Source organism: Trichechus manatus, unplaced genomic scaffold (genome assembly GCF_000243295.1).
Source record: "Trichechus manatus latirostris isolate Lorelei unplaced genomic scaffold, TriManLat1.0 scaffold00045, whole genome shotgun sequence".
NCBI classification, from domain to species: Eukaryota; Metazoa; Chordata; class Mammalia; order Sirenia; family Trichechidae; genus Trichechus; species Trichechus manatus.
Window position 1 is genome coordinate 11,653,594 of NW_004443981.1, and position 18,330 is coordinate 11,671,923.

Here is an 18,330-nt window from a genome sequence, read left to right on the forward strand (position 1 = left end):
TCAAAGAAATGCTACTAAAAGCCTTTACAAGACTTGGCATCGACAAGGAAAACCCTTATAATGGGATGTGAAACACACTACAAAATTGTGTATAAAAATAAGATCCTAGCGATGTTTTTTTTTTTTAAATTCAATCCAACAATATCCCCTGAAGTCTTAAAACGAAACAACAGTTTAGCTTAATTAGTAAAAAATGCCTGCCGTGAGCACTATGCTCTTTTAAGATCTAATTGACAACAGTAACTCGAAAGATTAGATAGGAACTTTAGGGGACAGTGACCATGTGTTAACGGCGGAGAAACAACTCAGAAAAGGAGTGTGAGAATGGCTGCACAACTAGAAGAATATAATCAATGTCATTGAACTGTATACGTAGAAACAGTTGAATTGGTGTGTGTTTTGCTATATATATTCTCAACAACAAAATAAATAAGTTTTTTTTTAAATACAGGAGAAAGAACAGTGAAGGGAAAATATCAAAATGTTACTGAAGTTTTACCTTTGGCTGGCTGGACTACCTCTTCTATTTCTCTGTCTTTTCCAAATCTTTCATGATGACATATTACTTTTATAACAAAGCATTCTCCCCAGTTTATTTAAAAGGGGAGCATTGTCTTGATTTTAAGCTCAGGTCAGTGCCCCTTTGCGTCCACCACCTGTGGTCCTCACTACTGCCCCTGAAGGCAGACAGAAAGAGCCAGGCTGCTCACCCCTAGCTGAGCGTACACGCTCTTGGCGAGGCTGGGGGTCAGCACCATGGACAGAGCCCCGAGCCCAGCTGTAGCTCAGTGTTCCTGGGGTAGAGCTGAGTGGATCAGAAGGGGGAGAGCCCAGGCTGGGGGTCCCCTGAGGGCAGGGAGCCCACATTTCCTCTCTGCTTCTCCTGCCAAGCCCACAGGGGACACTCGGACAACATCTGTCAAAGGCAACGTAATTGAAGCAGGAAAGAGCGTTGTCCTCTGAGGCTGGCTGATGCCAATGGAACAAGCCCTGTGACCCGGTGGGGGACGAGAGGCCGTCAGATTGTTGGTGAAATGGAAGTAAAAACAAATATCGTACAGATCCCTTCCCGCACATGATTAGCTTGGGAGAAGCTCACAAACATGCCAATACCAGTCACAGCAACATCTGCTTCTAATTGCTTCTCCCCCCACATTCTCAGAGCGCGTCAGCTGGCGTCTGCCGTTGAAGAAAAACCGATATTTTTAACAAACCCTGAAATCAGATGGCGCCCTTGGTGAGTAATTGCTTACGTGTTTGGTCTTTGAGGCTAAAAACAGTAAGCGCACCTTTCAGGGACGCGGCCTCAGGAGGGCTGGTAATCAGGTGGACCCTCTCCAAATGGATGACTAAGAGGTACCCACCCCTGCAGCATTTACGCATGTTCTCATCCACTTACCAACACTCACCCCCCAAATTAAAAGTTCTAACGCTCTTTGAAAAGTCCACTGTATCCGCTTCCTTAAGGGTAATTTTTCTCTTTTCCAAATATTATTGTAAAAAATGTCTTTGTAAAAGAAAAGCATGTGATTTTTTAAAAGAGCACCTCTATCTGTGCTCGAATTCTCTCACCTGGGAAGAACTTGAAGCAAGATCTTATCTACCAACAAAGCTTCTTTAAAGGAAGCTTTTCTGCTGTCGTTAAAAGAAAAAAAAAAAAGAAAGCCAAAACCAAACCGGTTGCCTTCAGTCGACTCCAACTCATAGCAACCCTGTGTGTGTCAGAGTACATCTATGCTCCGTAGGGTTTTCAATGGATTTTTCAGAAGTAGATCACCTGGCCTTTCTTCTGAGGCACCTCTGGGTGGACTCAATCTCCAAAATTTCAACTAGAAGTCAAGCATGTTAACCATTTGCACCACCCAGGGACTCTCTTTAAAGAAAAGGGTCTCTGTTTTAGGTTCTCCTACAAAACCAGCAGCCCCCTTTCAACAACCAGATGGGAAGGCACCTCCCACGAGACTGGGCCAAGGTGTGGATGGGAGACTCGACTTTAGGCCTCGGAGGCTTCCTCTCAAGTCTGCTCCATCCTGACAGTGTGGAGCAGCCTTGCCCAGCACAGACCTGCTGGGAGGCGGCCCGCCCAGGGCCGGGGCGGGAGCCGGATGCTGGCAATACAGACACACCATGGTGAGTCCGCGAGGCCTTGGACGCAGGCTCACCTCCCAGATGGAGGAGGACACTCTCTGACACTCTCACTTTCTTCTTCCAAGGTCAAGGTCATGCAGGTTTTACATGAACTACCCCATAGAACTCAAGTGGCTGTGTGCCTCCTTCAGACCAGGGCAGCACTTCTCAGATCTTGACAAGTCGTCCTAGAGTCATTGGGCCCCCTCACACACTCAGGCCTGTGGTTCCTCCCCTGGCGAGCCTCGCCAGCATCCCCACCCCTCCATCTCCTCTGCCGCCACCAGGGCCGGGGGCTCACTCTCCCTCCCTGAGCCCCTCCTCAGCCCTGATCCCAGCAGTCCCTGCTCAAAACCCTGCCATGGCTCCCACACTAATCCAAACCAAGATGCACGGTGTTCAAAGCCTCTCCACCCAGACCCACTCACTGCCTGGGCCCCACGCCTGGCCACATGGACAGGATCACTGGTCCCCTCACACATCGCGTACTCCCACCTCCCATGCTTGCACACTCACGTGGCTGCCTTCTGCTTTCACTCGCTCATTCATTCAGCAAAGGCTTACTGAGCACCTACTGTGTGCCAGGCACGGGTCAGGACTAGAAGCCAGTGGCAAACAAAACTGATGTAAATCCCTGCCCTCAGAGAGCTTATATTCAAGTGCAAAGAGACAGACAAGTAAATAAACAAGTAAAACCCACGGTATACTGGGTGGTGATAAGGCTACAAGGAGAAATAGGGTCGCATGGAGGACGAATGAATGCCAGGGACCGACAGTGTGGTCAGGGAAGGCCCCGATGGAACCATGACATTTGAGCAGAAGGACTACTGAATGCCAGGAGCCCATACTGTGGTCAGGGAAGGTCCCGATGGGACAGTGACATTTGAGCAGAGGGACTACTGAATGCCAGGGGCCCATACTGTGGTCAGGGAAGGTCCCGGTGGAACAGTGACATTTGAGCAGAGCCCTGTAGAAGGGAGGGAGCAAGTCTCTGCAGAGAAAACTAGAAAAAGAACATTCCAGGTGGAAGGAGCCACAAGTGCAAAGGCCCTGAGGCAGGAGCGTGCTGGTGCATTCAGGAAAGGCAAGGAGGCCAGCGGGCCGGGGGAAGGCTGTGCGGGCCTTGTAGGGGCACTAGCTTCGACTGTGGGTGAGATGGGAGCCTGGAGGGCTCTGAGCAGAGCAGCAACACATTTGACCACATTAAATAGACTATTCCGGCTGCTGGGCTGAGAACACAAAAGGGAAGAGGGGGACACCAGACAGGAAACAGCTGCATTTATCGCAGTCAGAGATGATGGCGGCTAAGACCAGAGGTGCAGCAGAGGAGATGGCAGAAGTGGCCGTATGCTGAAGGTGGAGGGACAAGTGTCCCTGGTGGACTGGATGTGGGGTTTCACAGGAAGAAGAAAGACGGGGCGATTCTGACACTTTGGCCTGAACAACTAGAAGGATGGAGTCGCCGTTGACTGAGTTGGTGAAGGCAGCGGCAGCAGCAGGCTGAGGCAGAGGCTGGGGTGGAAATCGCTCTCCACGTGAATGCCCATGACCAGACATTAAGCCTCAAGGGGAACATGCCTCCACTAAGTCTGCCCCTCACCCAGCTGAAGGCACTCATCCTTCTGAGTGCCCACTCACCTCCACACACACACACACACACTCACATGCACACACACACATACACAACAAACTCACCCACTAAGACTTACCCTCACCCAGCTGAAAGCACTCACCCCTCTGAATACTCGCTCGCCTACACACACACACCACAAATTCACACAGTCACACATACACATGTGCACACAGACGCACAAACACACTCCCACACAAGCTCACACACACATGCACACACACTCACACATACGGCACAAACACACACACACGTGCACACCACACACACCGCACTTCCCTGTACCAGACTTGTCTGTATCCTCACTTTATTCCCTTGACTAACCCCAGGCTGATTCATTTTGTACCATCTGGCAGCAGCTACACACAGTAGGTTCAATAAATATTTTTAGTAACGTGCTGTGCAGAATTGCGCCTATGATGTTTTAATAGTCTAACCAGTCAAGAATGTTCTTTTGAAACAGCTAACAATTACACGTAGCACTGATTAAATACTAAGTGATAATTATTCCATCTCAAGGGTCCTATGTATAGATGCTGCCTGCCCCCACTCTTCAGATTGTCCAGGGGCTGTCCTGTGGATGCAAAGAAGATACAGTTACCTTGCCTGTCCTTACGTCCCAAGCTTTGATTTCAGAGCTGAAGCCTCCACAGACAAAAAGGTTGTGGTCTTTTGGATGAAATTTCAAGGTAGTGATCCTAAAGTCACTTTGACCGCTAAATAGCTGGGTCCCTACAACAGAAAAAGAGAAGAGAGGCTTAGAAAATATTTAGACCACAAGATGAATATCTTAAAACTAAAATGTCACCGGGTGTGGAGCCCACGGGCAGACGCAGCCCACCAGGCCTTAGTGTGGCCCAAGTGGAAACTTTCTGGAAGCACAACAGCAGCAACATTCACCCTCATTCCCTGGCCAACCTCCCACCCCTTGATTAACTGCACTCCCGCCAAGGCTAAGCTAGACGGAGCCAAGAATGCCATCTTGTACATGCTCTGCAGGCATTACCGGTATTAGCTCATTTAAGCCACACGAGCAACATAAGCCCACCTTACAGATGAAGAAGCAAGGCTCAGGGAGATTAAGAAACATCTCCAAGGCGGCACAGTTAATACAGTAGATTATTTATCTGGCAGTCTAAAAACCATAAGCAGGATTACTCCAAAGTGGTTTATTTTTAGGATTAGCCATCTCACGATCACGCTGCATGATAACCGATGGGTGACTTGCTACACAGTGTGGCAGGTGGCGGCGGCAGGACGCGGGGCAGTGAGAGACAGGGCACAGTATCACAGCAGCCCGAGCCCTGGAATGGACAGGGTGGTGTGGACCATCAGGGTCTCATTGCTTCTCCAGGACTCCGGATGGTCCTTGTGCTTTCCATGTCTATCCTAAAACTACTGCACAGCGCTTGTGGGCATTGTGCAAATGTTTGTGTGTGCATATATATACGCATTGGGAAAAGTCTTTTCATTACTGCGGTCTTTTGGAGGGAGGTAAGCTATCTAAACTTTAGATACCAGTAGTTTGAAGAGGATCAGACTCAGGTGGGAGCCTTCTTTCTACCCTCAGCACAGAACATGGGGTCTGTGGCTCCCACGTACCCCCGACTGCCCGGTGCTACCTCTGGTCCAGAGCTTCAACCCATTCATTCTGGTCCAGACACCTGCTAAGAATTTGCATTTCTAACAAGTTCCCTGCTGAGAATTTATATTTCCACCCCAGATATACTGAATCCGAATCTACAGTTTAACAAGATCCCCCAGGTGATTTTTATGTATAACTTCCTGGGAACTTGTTAGAAATGCAAATTCTCAGCAGGGGGTCGAACCAGAACAAATGGTTTGAAGCCCTGCTCTGGCCCCAGAGCGCTGACTGTGAATCTGGTCTGCTCACACGTAATCCCACTGAGCGGCATGGTGAAACCTGCCTGGCCCCAGGAAGCACTGTGGACACGTGTTCCCCAGGCCAGCGCTCACACATCAGATATGGCGCCTCCTGCCCCCGCGCCCACCAGAACCAAGCAGGAGGAGACATCCAGACTCCCACAGATACCTGGACTGCCTCTGGCCCAAGAAACTCCCCCAGTGGAAAGCCCAGTTCCGGGTTCAGTTTATTCACTGACCCACTGGTAGAGCTGACAAAGATCCCTCCCAGAGATAATGTGGACCCAAACGGAAGATGTTCACCACTGGTGACACATGAGATGTTTTCCACTTCCATCTACCAAGGATGCAAAAAAATCTTGAGGAATTTTGCTAGTAAAGTTCCATTTCCTCTGACATCAAATAGTGGCTCCTGCAACTGATTAGAAGGTATTGTGTTTTCATATGTTGGTTCAAAAGCCACTGAAATTTTCACTTAAAAGACTTAAACAGACTAGAAAAACACTGTTCCCAGGTTAACCAATTGTTGTCGGGTCGATGCTGGCTCATGGTGACCCCATATGTATCAGAGTAGAACTGTGCTCCATAGGGTTTTCACTGGCTCGATTTTCAGAAGTAGATCTCCAGGCCTTTCTTCCGAGGTGCCTCTGGGTGGGCTTGACCCTCCAGCCTTCCAGTTAGCAGCCAAGTGCTTACTTATTTACACCACCCAAGGACTCCATTCCCAGGTTAAGGGTGGAGATATGAGAGTTTTTAATAAATGACCTGCCCACATCATTTTTGGCAACAAAAATCACATAATGATGGAAACAATGAAAAACATCTGTTTTCAAAACAGTCTCTCCAATGGTCATTACCCAGGCTTTTAGAATGCAGTTTGATTTGCTGTCGACTTGACCATTATAAACCCCTCCCACTAGGTTTTCTCTTTGCTACCTTGCTAGCATTCAACCGACTGGGAACATTTTATACCCTTACTTATTTTATTTCCATTGCCTAGATCAGCACCAATAGAAGTATCATTTAAGCTACATATTATTTTCTATAAGCTTTATCATCTATACTCAATAAAATAGAATTTATATATTTTCTTATGCTCAGAAAAAAAAAAAAGATCTCTCTGTAATACAAATTCCTTGAAGAGCAGCTACTCTCTAGTTCTTTCCTAAAGCATCGTTGTTAGCTTGATGAGAGAACTGTCTGTAGATTTTTTCTTTTTTTTTAAATATCTCCTAGGGACCTACAGTTGACAGACACTTGTCATCAGGGAACATTTTGGAAACACTTGACTTTTTGAAAACAAAGACTCTGTAACTCTCGAAGTCCAATAAGCCCTTTAACTAATTTGCTACAAGAGGCAGTGCACATAATACAAGTTCTTCACATTCATCCTCCGTTTAAAAAACTCATTGATGTCAAGTCGATTCCGACTCATAGTGACCCTACAGGACAGAGTAGAACTGCACCCTAGAGTTTCTAAGGAGCGGCTGGTAGATTCAAACTGCTGACCTTTTGGTTAGCAGCTATAGCTCTTAACCACCACGCCACCATACTCATCCTATTCCATGACGAGTGTTGTCCAGAGTCGACCGCTTCGGGACACATAACCTAGAAGGGTGAAGGGATGTGACCAACAATCTAACTGTCCAACGGAGGGGAGTGGTTCAGTCAAATACAAGTCTTTGCCTAATGGGATGTCAAAAAGCCATTTGAAACCAGAACCACAAGTAGTGCTTGTGGCAATACGGACAATGCTTGTGACACCTGTTTCTTTAATTAGAGGAGTATGAAACAGGAATTGATGTGGACAAAGACTGGGAAGAGAGTCACCAAATGAAATGAAATGAGTGGTTCTAAGGGGAGCAAGACAACTTTTTAAATTATACTAGTATTTTTGTTATACTATTGTTTCACTAATAAATCGTGTTTTAGTCATCAGGGAAATGAGCAGACTTGGGAGTGATTTCTTCCTCTGTGCCCTTGGCTGTTAGTGCCACAGACAAGCAACATGTTCAAACAAAGCATGGCTTCTGGGTGAATTCATCTAATTAGGAATCTGGTATTCCTCAAGCTTACTTTTATTTGCCTTTCCTGAAACTCATCTGGAACACAAGCTCTTTCTCTCCTTTTAAGCTGGACAGTTGGTGATCATGGCGAACTGGCTATGACATACGTGTCCAGTCAGCAAACCGCAAACCCCCGGCCCTAGCCAAGGAAAACTGAGCAGAGGGGCCGCACCGCCTCACTCTCAACATGGTGTGCTCACCCCAAAGACTCAGAAGCAGCACCTGCTGGAGGCACCCAGGAATGGGCATCGTACCTGCGGCCACAGGCCTCTGATGCTCGCTTCAGCTGAGTGGCTGAGGAGTCAACTGAAGCCAGAAGGTGAGGACCACCATCACTTCCCCTCAACAGAAGAGGAGGACATAGCTGCTGCAGTGCCCCCCACTTCCAAGAAGGACGGGTGAGCCAGGAGTCTGTCCCCATGATGGTGACCACCGAGCCTTCCGCTGAGAACTTCCAGTGGCCAACTTCTTGCTTACTTGTAATTGACTGCCAATCCTCAAGTCCAAAGGGAAGGACACACTCTCTCTGCCTGGGGAAGATGGTGCCCTTGTCTCTCAGACCATGACACATAACCACATGCTTAGTTTCAGAAACGGCTGTATATTATCCATACATTTTTTCAAAAAGTGCAGTGATACATTGTGTCAACAATGGGGGCAAGAGACGGGAGGAAAAGTGAAAATTGAATTGCTAGAAGACAGTGATTAAACTTTTTCTTCTAAAAAAAACAAAAAAAAGATGCAAGTCTGAATGTTATTCTTCCTCATCCCCCTAAAGAGATAGAGAATCTACATCTTTTAAGTACTACAATTCTCCATTTAGAAGACAAGATATAGTTTATATTGTTCTCCTATTTTTACTTACAATAACTAGTCCTTTACTAGTTTTCTTTGTTAAAAGGGTCCAAACTAAAAAGATTTTTTAAATTTTTCATAGGCTTCCAGGTACTTAATGAAAAACACAAAGAGGAAAATTCCACAAGGTGAAGAAGTCTAGAACTAGACCTTGGCTCAGTAATCAGGATCATAACCATTACTGTCTGGTACAAAACTCATAGCAGGAGGTGGTACAGCAGAGAGGTTAAGAGCCACACAGACCCAGTCCGCCCCCCACCCCAGCCCCGCCTCTTCCAGCAGAGGGTCCCTGGGCAGGTCCTCCACTGCTGTGTCTCACACCCTCAGGAATGCGGCTAAATGCACTGTGATACACAGAGCATTCCACAGAGCAGGCAAGCAGCCATCGGCTATTATACACTGAAACATGAAGCCCTAAATTACTGAATTCAGCCTTGGTTCAGTTAAAAGCTAAAACCAAGGGATATAAGTTTTTAACAGCAGGAACCTTGAGAGATTAATGATTTTTGAGTTTTTATCATGAAGCTTGGAGAACACATGGCACTAGGCTGGCCTTTACATTGCATTAAGTAGATACGGATAAAGGCTGGAAAACATTTATCAGTAACACATGTTGAACATGAACATTAGCCATGTTGGAGGTGAAGGTCCTTTCTTGTCAGGCTCGTCCATATTCGGTGCCTCTTCACTAATCGAGTAGCTTGTTTATCATATGCTCCGGGATGATGCTACTTTAAGCACAACAGTGGGGTGTTATGTCATCTTTAACCTTGAAGGCTAGCATACTTGTTTACCTGTTTGCTATAGAAAATTCTGCTTATCCGCTGTATGTGTATTATAGGATATTGAGTTTTGAAATATTTAATCCACTAACCCTGACTTTATCGATCTTGTTATAATGAACTCAAGCAGTATAAGAACTGTTTAGATCCTCTTGGAGTTAGGAAAAATCACCTCTTTACCGACTTGAATCGATAAGGATACAAATAAAAAATAAATTGACGTTAAAGCAAAAATGTTTTTTTTTTTAAAGCACCATGCAGAATCTCAGTTTGTTCTCTGGGCACTATTATGACTATCCATGCCTCCTATCACCAAGAGCTCTCCGAGAAGGCAGCTGGTGACACGGACAGATACCTGCTCAGAGCGCCCCCTCATCTTTTCTTTATCCATGGAGACGAGACATGGAACTGCCCTGCGGTGATCACGGCGTGGCCAGGGCAACACCGCCATCCACCGCCACGCGGGGCTTAGGTCCCCATAGGCCCCTTTCTGCTCTGCACAGCAGGCACCCAGCCCAGTTACAGGCGCAGAATACATATCCAGTACAGATCACATGAACCCCAGTATAGGTCCCCAAGAAAGAGAAGGAAGCTCCTTCCCCCTCTCCAGGGTGCTCAGAGGACACCTTTGCCACATAACTTGCATTCCGGGGGATGGAGGCTGACATTGTCATGGCCTGTCACTGCTGGGTCCATCTGGAGCTTGCACATGTCACTCACAGCTCTCTGCAGTACGTGATGAACCCATTTCACAGCTGGGGAGGTGGAAGCTCGGCGAGGTGAGGAGACTCACCAAGGGTCACACAAGTGGGGTGGAGACAACTGATCCCAGGGCCCAGCTCTCTGCACCCCGACTCACCCGCTCACGAATTACTCGTGACCTTTCCCTCTCCTTAGCTCTTTGCTCACATTCAGAGACTCACGAACATGTAGGAAAAATGTTGACAAGGGAAAGCTTATGTTGTTGGCTCATGGTGATTGAGCTTGTGTTCTGAGGGAGTAGACACATGACTCATTTCACTGAAATCAATATCGTTACACGCGCCCTCTGGGAGTTATTCAGCCAGCTGTAAATTTAGCCATCCTGACTCAAAGTTAACGAGAAAGGAGCTTACTAACTTCCAAATCAGACTCTCCATGTCAGACGCAAGGGCCATCTTGGCGAGCCAGGCAGGGTCCTGGGAAGGGTCTGAGCTCAGAGTCAGATGGCCCCACATGGAAAGTGTTCCCTTGAGCTGAGGGACCCCTTCAGCCAGCAGTCCTCTCAGGCCCATGCTATCCTCACAGGCAGAGTCGGGGCAATAGAACCTGCCTGACAAGGTTGTTGTGAGAATTAGAAATAATGTCTGTGAGAGAGTTAGCAAGCCCTAGGCAAACAATAGCGCCTGATAATCAGCCGCAGTAATTGTCAGAACAGAACACACAGGAGTAGTTGCAGTAATTTCCTTTATACCAAGTTCAGCCACTGCTTTTAATAGCCCCCCTACCCCGTGAAAGGTGGAATGTCCTTGTTTCTGCAGGAACTCACACATTATGACAGGTAGAGAAGGAAGGGGGGACTGCTGCTTGAGGACACTGGTACGGCCGACAAGATACAGTGAAGAGAGACCCCGAAACCACTCACATCGGCTCCCCCAGGAAGGAAGGCCTGTGGCTGCAACACGTCTCACTGTGCACTTATGTTTACTTTCTGGATTTTAAACCATGGGGACCTATTGTCTATTTAAAAAGCAAAACAAAACCTAGCCCATGGAATTTCTCCATGGTTGGGTTCTGTCTTCCCTGTGAAGAAGAGGTGTGGGGAGGGGAGAAGCCTGCTGCTGTGGATTGAATTGTGTCCCCCAAAAAAGGCATGTTGAAGCCCTAACCCCGGGTATGTGGGAATGTGACCTTGTTTAGAAATAGGTCTTTGCAGATGTTATCAGTTAGGTTACCACGAGGTCGGACTGGAGTAGGGGGGGTCCCAATCCCACTTGAGTGGTGTCCTATAGAAGAGAAGAGATGCAGAGAGACAGCCAGAGGGCAGATGCCATGTGACGCCTAAGTTCCGCTGAAGCTGCAAGCCCAGGAACAGCTGGAAACCCCCGAAGCTGAGAGAGAGTTACGGACCTCCCCCTGGAGACTGCAGAGACAGTGACCCTGCCCACAGCCTGATTCAGACCACCAGTCCCGAGGACTAGGGGACAATACATTTGTGTTGTTTAAAGTCACCCACTTTGTGGAATTTTTCACAGCAGCCCCAGGGAACTAATACCCTGCCCACGATGGCTGGCAAGGAAGTGTCCTTGCCAATCCTGAGATTTGGGGCTTTAGTGAAACACCAGGCAGCCCAGGCCACAGAAGGACAGGCCTCTGAGCTAAGATGTCAGTGATTTTGATTTACGTCACCATGTTTTCTTCAGTATATTTTTTGTGCGTTTTCCACAGTTTTCTCTCCCCTCCCCCGCCCCCCGCTTCCTGCTCTCTGTCACATACACAAGTCCTCATATTACTTACACACAATCTCTAAAGGGCATTTTTAAAAGCACTTCTGCACGAGGTGGGGCAGGAAGTAGCACTCTGGGGTGCGTGGGGAAGAGCCTGGCCGGGGTTCAAACCCTCAGCCTCTCGGTGCCCAAGCTTCCTCTGAAGAACGGCAGCAGCCAGGGCACCTGCACCCAGACAGTCGAGGCATGGCTGACACAAGTGATGTGACAACCGTGACCTGTGTCTGGCCCATGGCCTGTGCTCGAGAAAGACTGGCCCTCTCCCCTTGAGTGGTACTGTTGCACTCAGGAACAGCCACCAGTAGGCTCTGCAGGTGTCTTAGTCACCCACTGCTGCTATAACAGAAATACCACAAGTGGATGGCTTTAACAGAAATGTATTCTCCCACAGTCTAGGAGGCTGGAAGTCTGAATTCAGGGCACCTGCTCCAGAAGAAGGCTTTCTCTCTCTGTTGGCTCTGAGGGAAAGTCCTTGTCATCAATCTTCCCCTGACCTAGGAGCGTCTTAGCACAGGGACTCTGAGTGCAAAGGATGCACTCCCCTCATGGTTCTTGATGTTTGGTGGTATGAAGTCCCACTGTCTCTCTGCTCACTTCTCTCCCTTATATCTCAAAAGATTCTGACTCAAGACACAACCTAATCTTGTAGATTGAGACCTGTCTCATTAACATAACTGCCTCTGATCCTGCCTCATTAACATAGAGGTAGGATTTACAGCACATAGGAAAATCACATCAGATGACAAAATGGTGGACAATCACACAATATTAGGAATAATGGCCTAGCCAAGTTGATACACATTTTTTGGGGGATACAATTCAATCCATAACAGCAGGTATGCATGTGACCTATCAATTTAGGAAGTTTAAATATCTTTAAAAATTAATCTGCTTTTCTAAGTAATCCAGGAGAGGAAGGGAAGCAGGTGGGGTATAGGGGAAACCAAGCCTGGCCATGTGTCGGCAATTGTTGAAGCTGGGTGATGGGTACATGGGGGTTCATTATGCTATTCTCTCTCCTTTTTTGTGTGTTCAGAGTTTTCCAAAACTGAAAGAAACACCAAATTCTCAACTTGCAACAAGGTGTGTCCCAACAGGTCACTTATAAATGGGTTTTCTGGGGCTCAGAACTCACCATCCCACCAGCAAACACGCCATTAGGGCCCAAACAGTGTTTGGGCTTCGGGGTCACCCAGCAAAGGCCACCTTAACTCAGAAGGGAGCAAACGGCAATGTCATTGCAATTAAGAACAAACAAGCACGCAGAGACAACGTGGCCACCGCCACCATGGTGGCCATGAGGGAAAACATCATTGGTGACTAAGAATCATCTTTATTTATCCAGAGGGCTGGCAGGAGTATAATTAGAGGCGGAGGCCCAGACAGCGGTCACATCTGTGGAAAGATGGAAAGGACCTTCAGGCACTTTCTAAAGTTCTGGGGAAGGTGGCGGCCAGGGTCTGCTAGTGAAGTTAATAACTGATTTAACATCCACAACTAGGGTCAGCTTCCCACTCCAAAGCCGAATGGGAAGAGAAGACGACGAGATTGACAGAGAAGAGAGACTTGTCAGAGGGTGAGTGCAGGAGAAAGGACATGTGCAGACGGGAAAGGAGGCAAGGTGGAAGAGGGCGTGGCCTGGAAAACAGGCCCACTGGAAAGAGGTTCCCAGAGCAGAGACTGAAGGAGTGTCCAAAGAGCAGAGGAGAAAGTAGGGTCATAAGTTAAAGGGAAAAGAAACCCCAGAGCAAACGACGAGTCTGCAGGGCTGGGGGCCCACTTGTATTGATGTGAGGGAGGGGGGTTGGCACAGCTGTTCCTGAGACAAGGGGGCATGGGAGGGGCAGCTCAGACCTCGGCTGGACCACAGGAGCCCTGAGCCTCACTTCTGGACCTATCAGTGGTTCTAGTCCTACAACCCCTAGGACTAACGGGAAGGCACACATGGCACCTGCCCCGCAGGAGCCCCATCTGCATGCCTGCCAGCTGGTGGCCCAGCCCACACCTGCTCTGTCTGCCCTCCTGTCCCCGTATGTCCGAAGGACGCCTGGGTGAGTCTCTCTCAGGCCCCAGGTGCCCGAAGGCCTAGCTGGGGAAGCCCATGTCCCCCGCAGGCACCTCCCCGGAGGCAGGAGAGTGGTGCCACTTTAAAGGGTTTCAAGCCACGTAAGGAGCCTCCTTCTCCGACCCCTTCTCAGAAGCCCCATGAGCCCCTGGCGCTCTCCACCGCAGTTTTAATTTGAGCCCTTCTTGCTCTTCTTAGGCCAAGTGGTCTGAGACTGCAGGGCTAACACCTCCGTACCAGAGCAGCGGCTAGGCTATCAACAGCCGAGAAGCATCCTCCAGCCAGTCACTTAATCAGAGGGATTAGGAAGCGCAGCCAGGCGCGCTCCTCCCCAGGCCTCGCGCTCTCCCTGCAGGTGGTGAGCAGCAGCTGAGCCAGCGGGCTGGCCAGGAGTCACCTGGCTGAGCAAACTGTTTATCCACGGTGGGGACACAGGTGTGGGTAGGGGGAGGGCTCAGAGGCCTCTGCCTGCCACTCAGGCCGGAGTCTGAATGACAGCTCGGTGGCCGCTGGCTGTGTGGCCTTGCGCAAGTCACCAAACACTCCAGGCCTCAGTTTCTTGGTCAATGAAATGGGGATAAAAACACTCCCCTGGCAGGAGAGGGTAGAGACAACTGTGTAACATATGCCAAGGGTCGAACATTCATTCATGTCATCACAGCAGACACGTGGGTGCTGGGAACCAGGACACACAGCCTAGGGCCCGGCCCCAGTGCCCTCCTTGCAGCCATTCCATGATGCGGGCCCCCATCATGAGAGAAGAAAGCCATCTCAGGAAATGAGGAAAACGGCTAGTTACGGGTCGAGTCCCTGCTGGCAATGCTTTCCCAGGCACTGTGAGTCCTACCAAACGGCACAGGAGCGTCCCAGGGCCAGGAGGGCTGGCAGGACTGAGGACCACTGCTGTGGGCAGTGGGCTGGCTGGGTAAAGAGGACCAGCGACATCCCCGGCAACGAGCCTGGAGCTATGGAGAGAGGGTCAGGCAGGACGGCGGAAGGCAGGGAGGTGTGCACACTTCCCCAGGTCAAGGCACATGCGTCCCCTCACCAGAGGCTGCAACGTGCCCACCAGGCCTGTCATGGATTGAATTATGTCCCCCCAAAAAATGTGTGTATCAATGATTCCCGAGTACTGTGTGATTATCCTATATGTTGTAAATCCTGCCTCTATGATGTTAATGAGGGAGGATGGGCGGCAGTTGTGTTAGTGAGGCAGGACTCAATCTACAAGATTAGATTGTGTCTTGAGGCAATCTCTTGAGATACAAAAGAGAGAAGCAAGCAGAGAGACGGGGGACCTCACACCATCAAGAAAGCAGTGCCAGGTGCAGAGCGTGTCCTTTGGACCTGGGGTCCCTGAGCAGAGAAGCTCCTAGTCCGGGGGAAGACTGATGAGAAGGCCGACAGAGAGAGAAAGCTTTCTCCTGGAGCTGACGCCCCGAATTTGGACTTTTAGCCTACTTCACTGTAAGGAAATAAACTTCCCTTTGTTAAAGCCATCCAATTGTTTGGTATTTCTGTTATAGTGGCACTAATGACTAAGACATGGCCCCTGAGCCATGGAAAAGCAGACATGGAGAAGAGGCTTGGAAAACCCTGATGGCCAAGTCCTCCTCACGGTCCGCCCCAAGTCTCACATATGAGACCAAGAGCCACACTGGTAAGCGGGCTGGGGGTTGACGGGGGCTCCAGGAATAGACCCCCAGAGCTGCCCCATGCAGAGAAGCAGCCCAGCACCCAGGGCCCCTTTGACAACCCAGCGGGAGCAAAGTTGGGCAGCATGGGGGTGGGGGACTTTGCTGAGGACCTACCAGGCTCCAGGCCTCTGCAGGGGCCGCGACATGCACGCCCCAGCTGCTCCCCTCAACACCCCACAGTCAGGCACTGCAGCCCACTGCCAAGGGGGCGCGACAAAGGTGAGGGGCTCGCCCAAGACCACCCAGTGAGGTGGCATGGAGCCTGCACTGCACCCTGCTCCGTCCCTGCTCCTCCGATCACCCCCAGAGGCCAGGACGGGGGTCGGGGGTCATCACAGACACCTCAAGCTCTGCCCGTGGCAGAGGAAGGGGACAGGGTACCCTGCCCGGCCAGGGCTCCAGGGCACAGAGGCCTCCATCCCCCCATCCCCCACAGAGGGGACGGGGCAGCCCTACCACTACCGGGCAGGGCCCCTAATGGGGGCTGGGATCTGGAGAAACACGACCAGAGCTGCTTAGAATGACGTGGGCTGGGATCTGGAGAAACACGACCAGGGCTGCTTAGAACGACGTGGGCGGGGGGGATTTTGAGGAGACGGGTTTGGTCTGCTGGGCGGCTGACTCACAAAGCAGGCACCACAGCTGGCACGGTCCCTGAGGCCACCTCAGCCAAACACACCAGGGAAGTTTCGTTAGGAAGATTACAGACTGAAACAGGGGCTCCGAAAATAATTAATCTGCAAGCAGATTTTACTTAAGTGTTGATTCATAGCTGTTCTATAAGCCAACACCCCGTCAGAACTATAAATTACGGAGATAAAACATGGCTGGCCCTCCATATTCCAGGCTGTGTATTGACGTTTTAGAATCCTCAGATTTTTAACTGTATTGATTGAGGACACCAGGATAAATGGCCTTGGCGCCCAGTCCCCATTAATGGTGATGGGCACCGAGTGACTAATACCCTGAGCTGCTGGCAGGGAGTTCTAATCAGATTGAAATGAAAAAGCCCAATCACCAAGGGCAGAAAACGCAGATCAACTAGAAGGGAGATCAGGCTCGGTGAAGCGAAAGGATGAGATCAGTCAAAGCGGCCGGAAGCAGGGAGCTGCCCACGCCCACCCAACCTTGGTGAGAGTGCACACCAAGGCCTGTGCTGGGACCTAGGGAGCCCCACGTCCTGGAGTGGGTGAGCCGATGAGGTGGGGACAGAGTGGGGCCTCTCCCACCACCGCCCCTTGCGGGTTTCACTTCCAGCTCGGCTCTGTCCCGTTCACACGCACTGAGGGCTGCTTCCAGCCGGCCTGGCCAGGTGATGGAGACACATAGTCCACTGGGACAGGCCCACCCTCAAGGAGCCCCCACGCTCACCAGGGAGACAGACAGGGAAGCCAACACCATCCCTGGAAGAAGCCCCGCCTGCAGGCCAGGAGGGCCCCTCTGAGGGTGAGGTCCAAGCCCTCGACCAGACCCTCCCTGGGGGCAAAGGACACCCAGCACCAGGTCACGTACACAAGTCAGTGCTCAATAAGTAACTGCTGAATGAATGAAACTGGGCCGCGGGCAGGGGAACCAGGTGGTGTACACCATTCCCAGCAGGGCAGAGTGGAGACATCCTCAATCACCCCCCAGCTGGGGGGCAAAGCCCTGGGGGACGGCGGCTGCCTGGCCCTCTGCACCACCCGGCACCTCTCAGCAGAGGACAAGCTGCCCTCCAGCCACAGCCTACCAGAGACCAGGCAAGCAGCCCACCCCACCTCCCCCAGCCCCTCGTCCTGGCCTCATCCTCTCAGGGTGCCAGTTTCCCCAACTCCGACCTTTCCTCCACTGCAGCTACCGCTGACCGGCCTGGAGCCCAAGTCAGCCCTTCCTTCTGCTTCCAGCTCCACAGCGCCCTCTACTGCAACCTGAGGCGGTAGCCTCACTCGGCACCATTTCAGGCCCACACACACTCACACTCACAACACACTCACACCTTCACACGCAGTCTCACACACACTCTCACTCACACACAGTCTCACACACACACACCTCACAATCACACTCATGCTCTCACAACTGTCTCATACACTTACACACTCCCACTCCCAGTCTCACACTCACACTCACACACACATACCCTCAGTCACAGTCCCACTCACACACTAACACCCACATCTCACAGTCTCACTCAGACACATACTCACACCTACTCACACTCAGTCTCACACATTCTTACATACACACATATATATTCGCAACTCACATCGACTCACACTCAGTCTCACACACACATACATACACTCACACACCCACTTACACTCACTCTCACATCCCCACACGTTCCCACGCAGTCTCACACACGCTTACACTCACACACACACCCTTCCATGCACATTCACACTCGTAACACACACATACATGCTCATGTACACACCCATACTCACACACAGACACACACACACACACCCACACACACTCATATATACATGCTCACATATACACACACACGTACATGCACACTCATACACATCTATACCTTCATAAGACATATACTCACACACACATACATGCACACTCATACACACAATCACACACATACACATTCACACACACCTACACACCCATTCACACACACACTCACATACACGCTCATATACATACATAATCACATACACACACGCACGTACACTCACACACATACAGCCTCACATACATACACATCACACTCTCACACATACACACGCACTTATACACAC

The 18,330-nt window shown here is 50.1% G+C and overlaps 1 protein-coding gene and 1 non-coding gene across 2 annotated transcripts in view; one reads left to right on the forward strand and one right to left on the reverse strand.

Annotated features, from left to right (window-relative positions):
* Positions 1-18,330, reverse strand: part of WDR25 (WD repeat domain 25) — a 162,620-nt gene that overhangs the window by 38,051 nt on the left and 106,239 nt on the right. The window contains exon 4 of the mRNA XM_004376723.2: positions 4,359-4,489. Coding sequence (XP_004376780.1) covers positions 4,359-4,489 — 131 coding nt within the window. The remainder of the gene's footprint in view (positions 1-4,358; positions 4,490-18,330) is intronic.
* LOC111820664 (small nucleolar RNA SNORA32) lies at positions 6,489-6,608 on the forward strand. Its single transcript, XR_002824193.1, has one exon. It is a non-coding gene; the product is annotated as a small nucleolar RNA SNORA32 (small nucleolar RNA).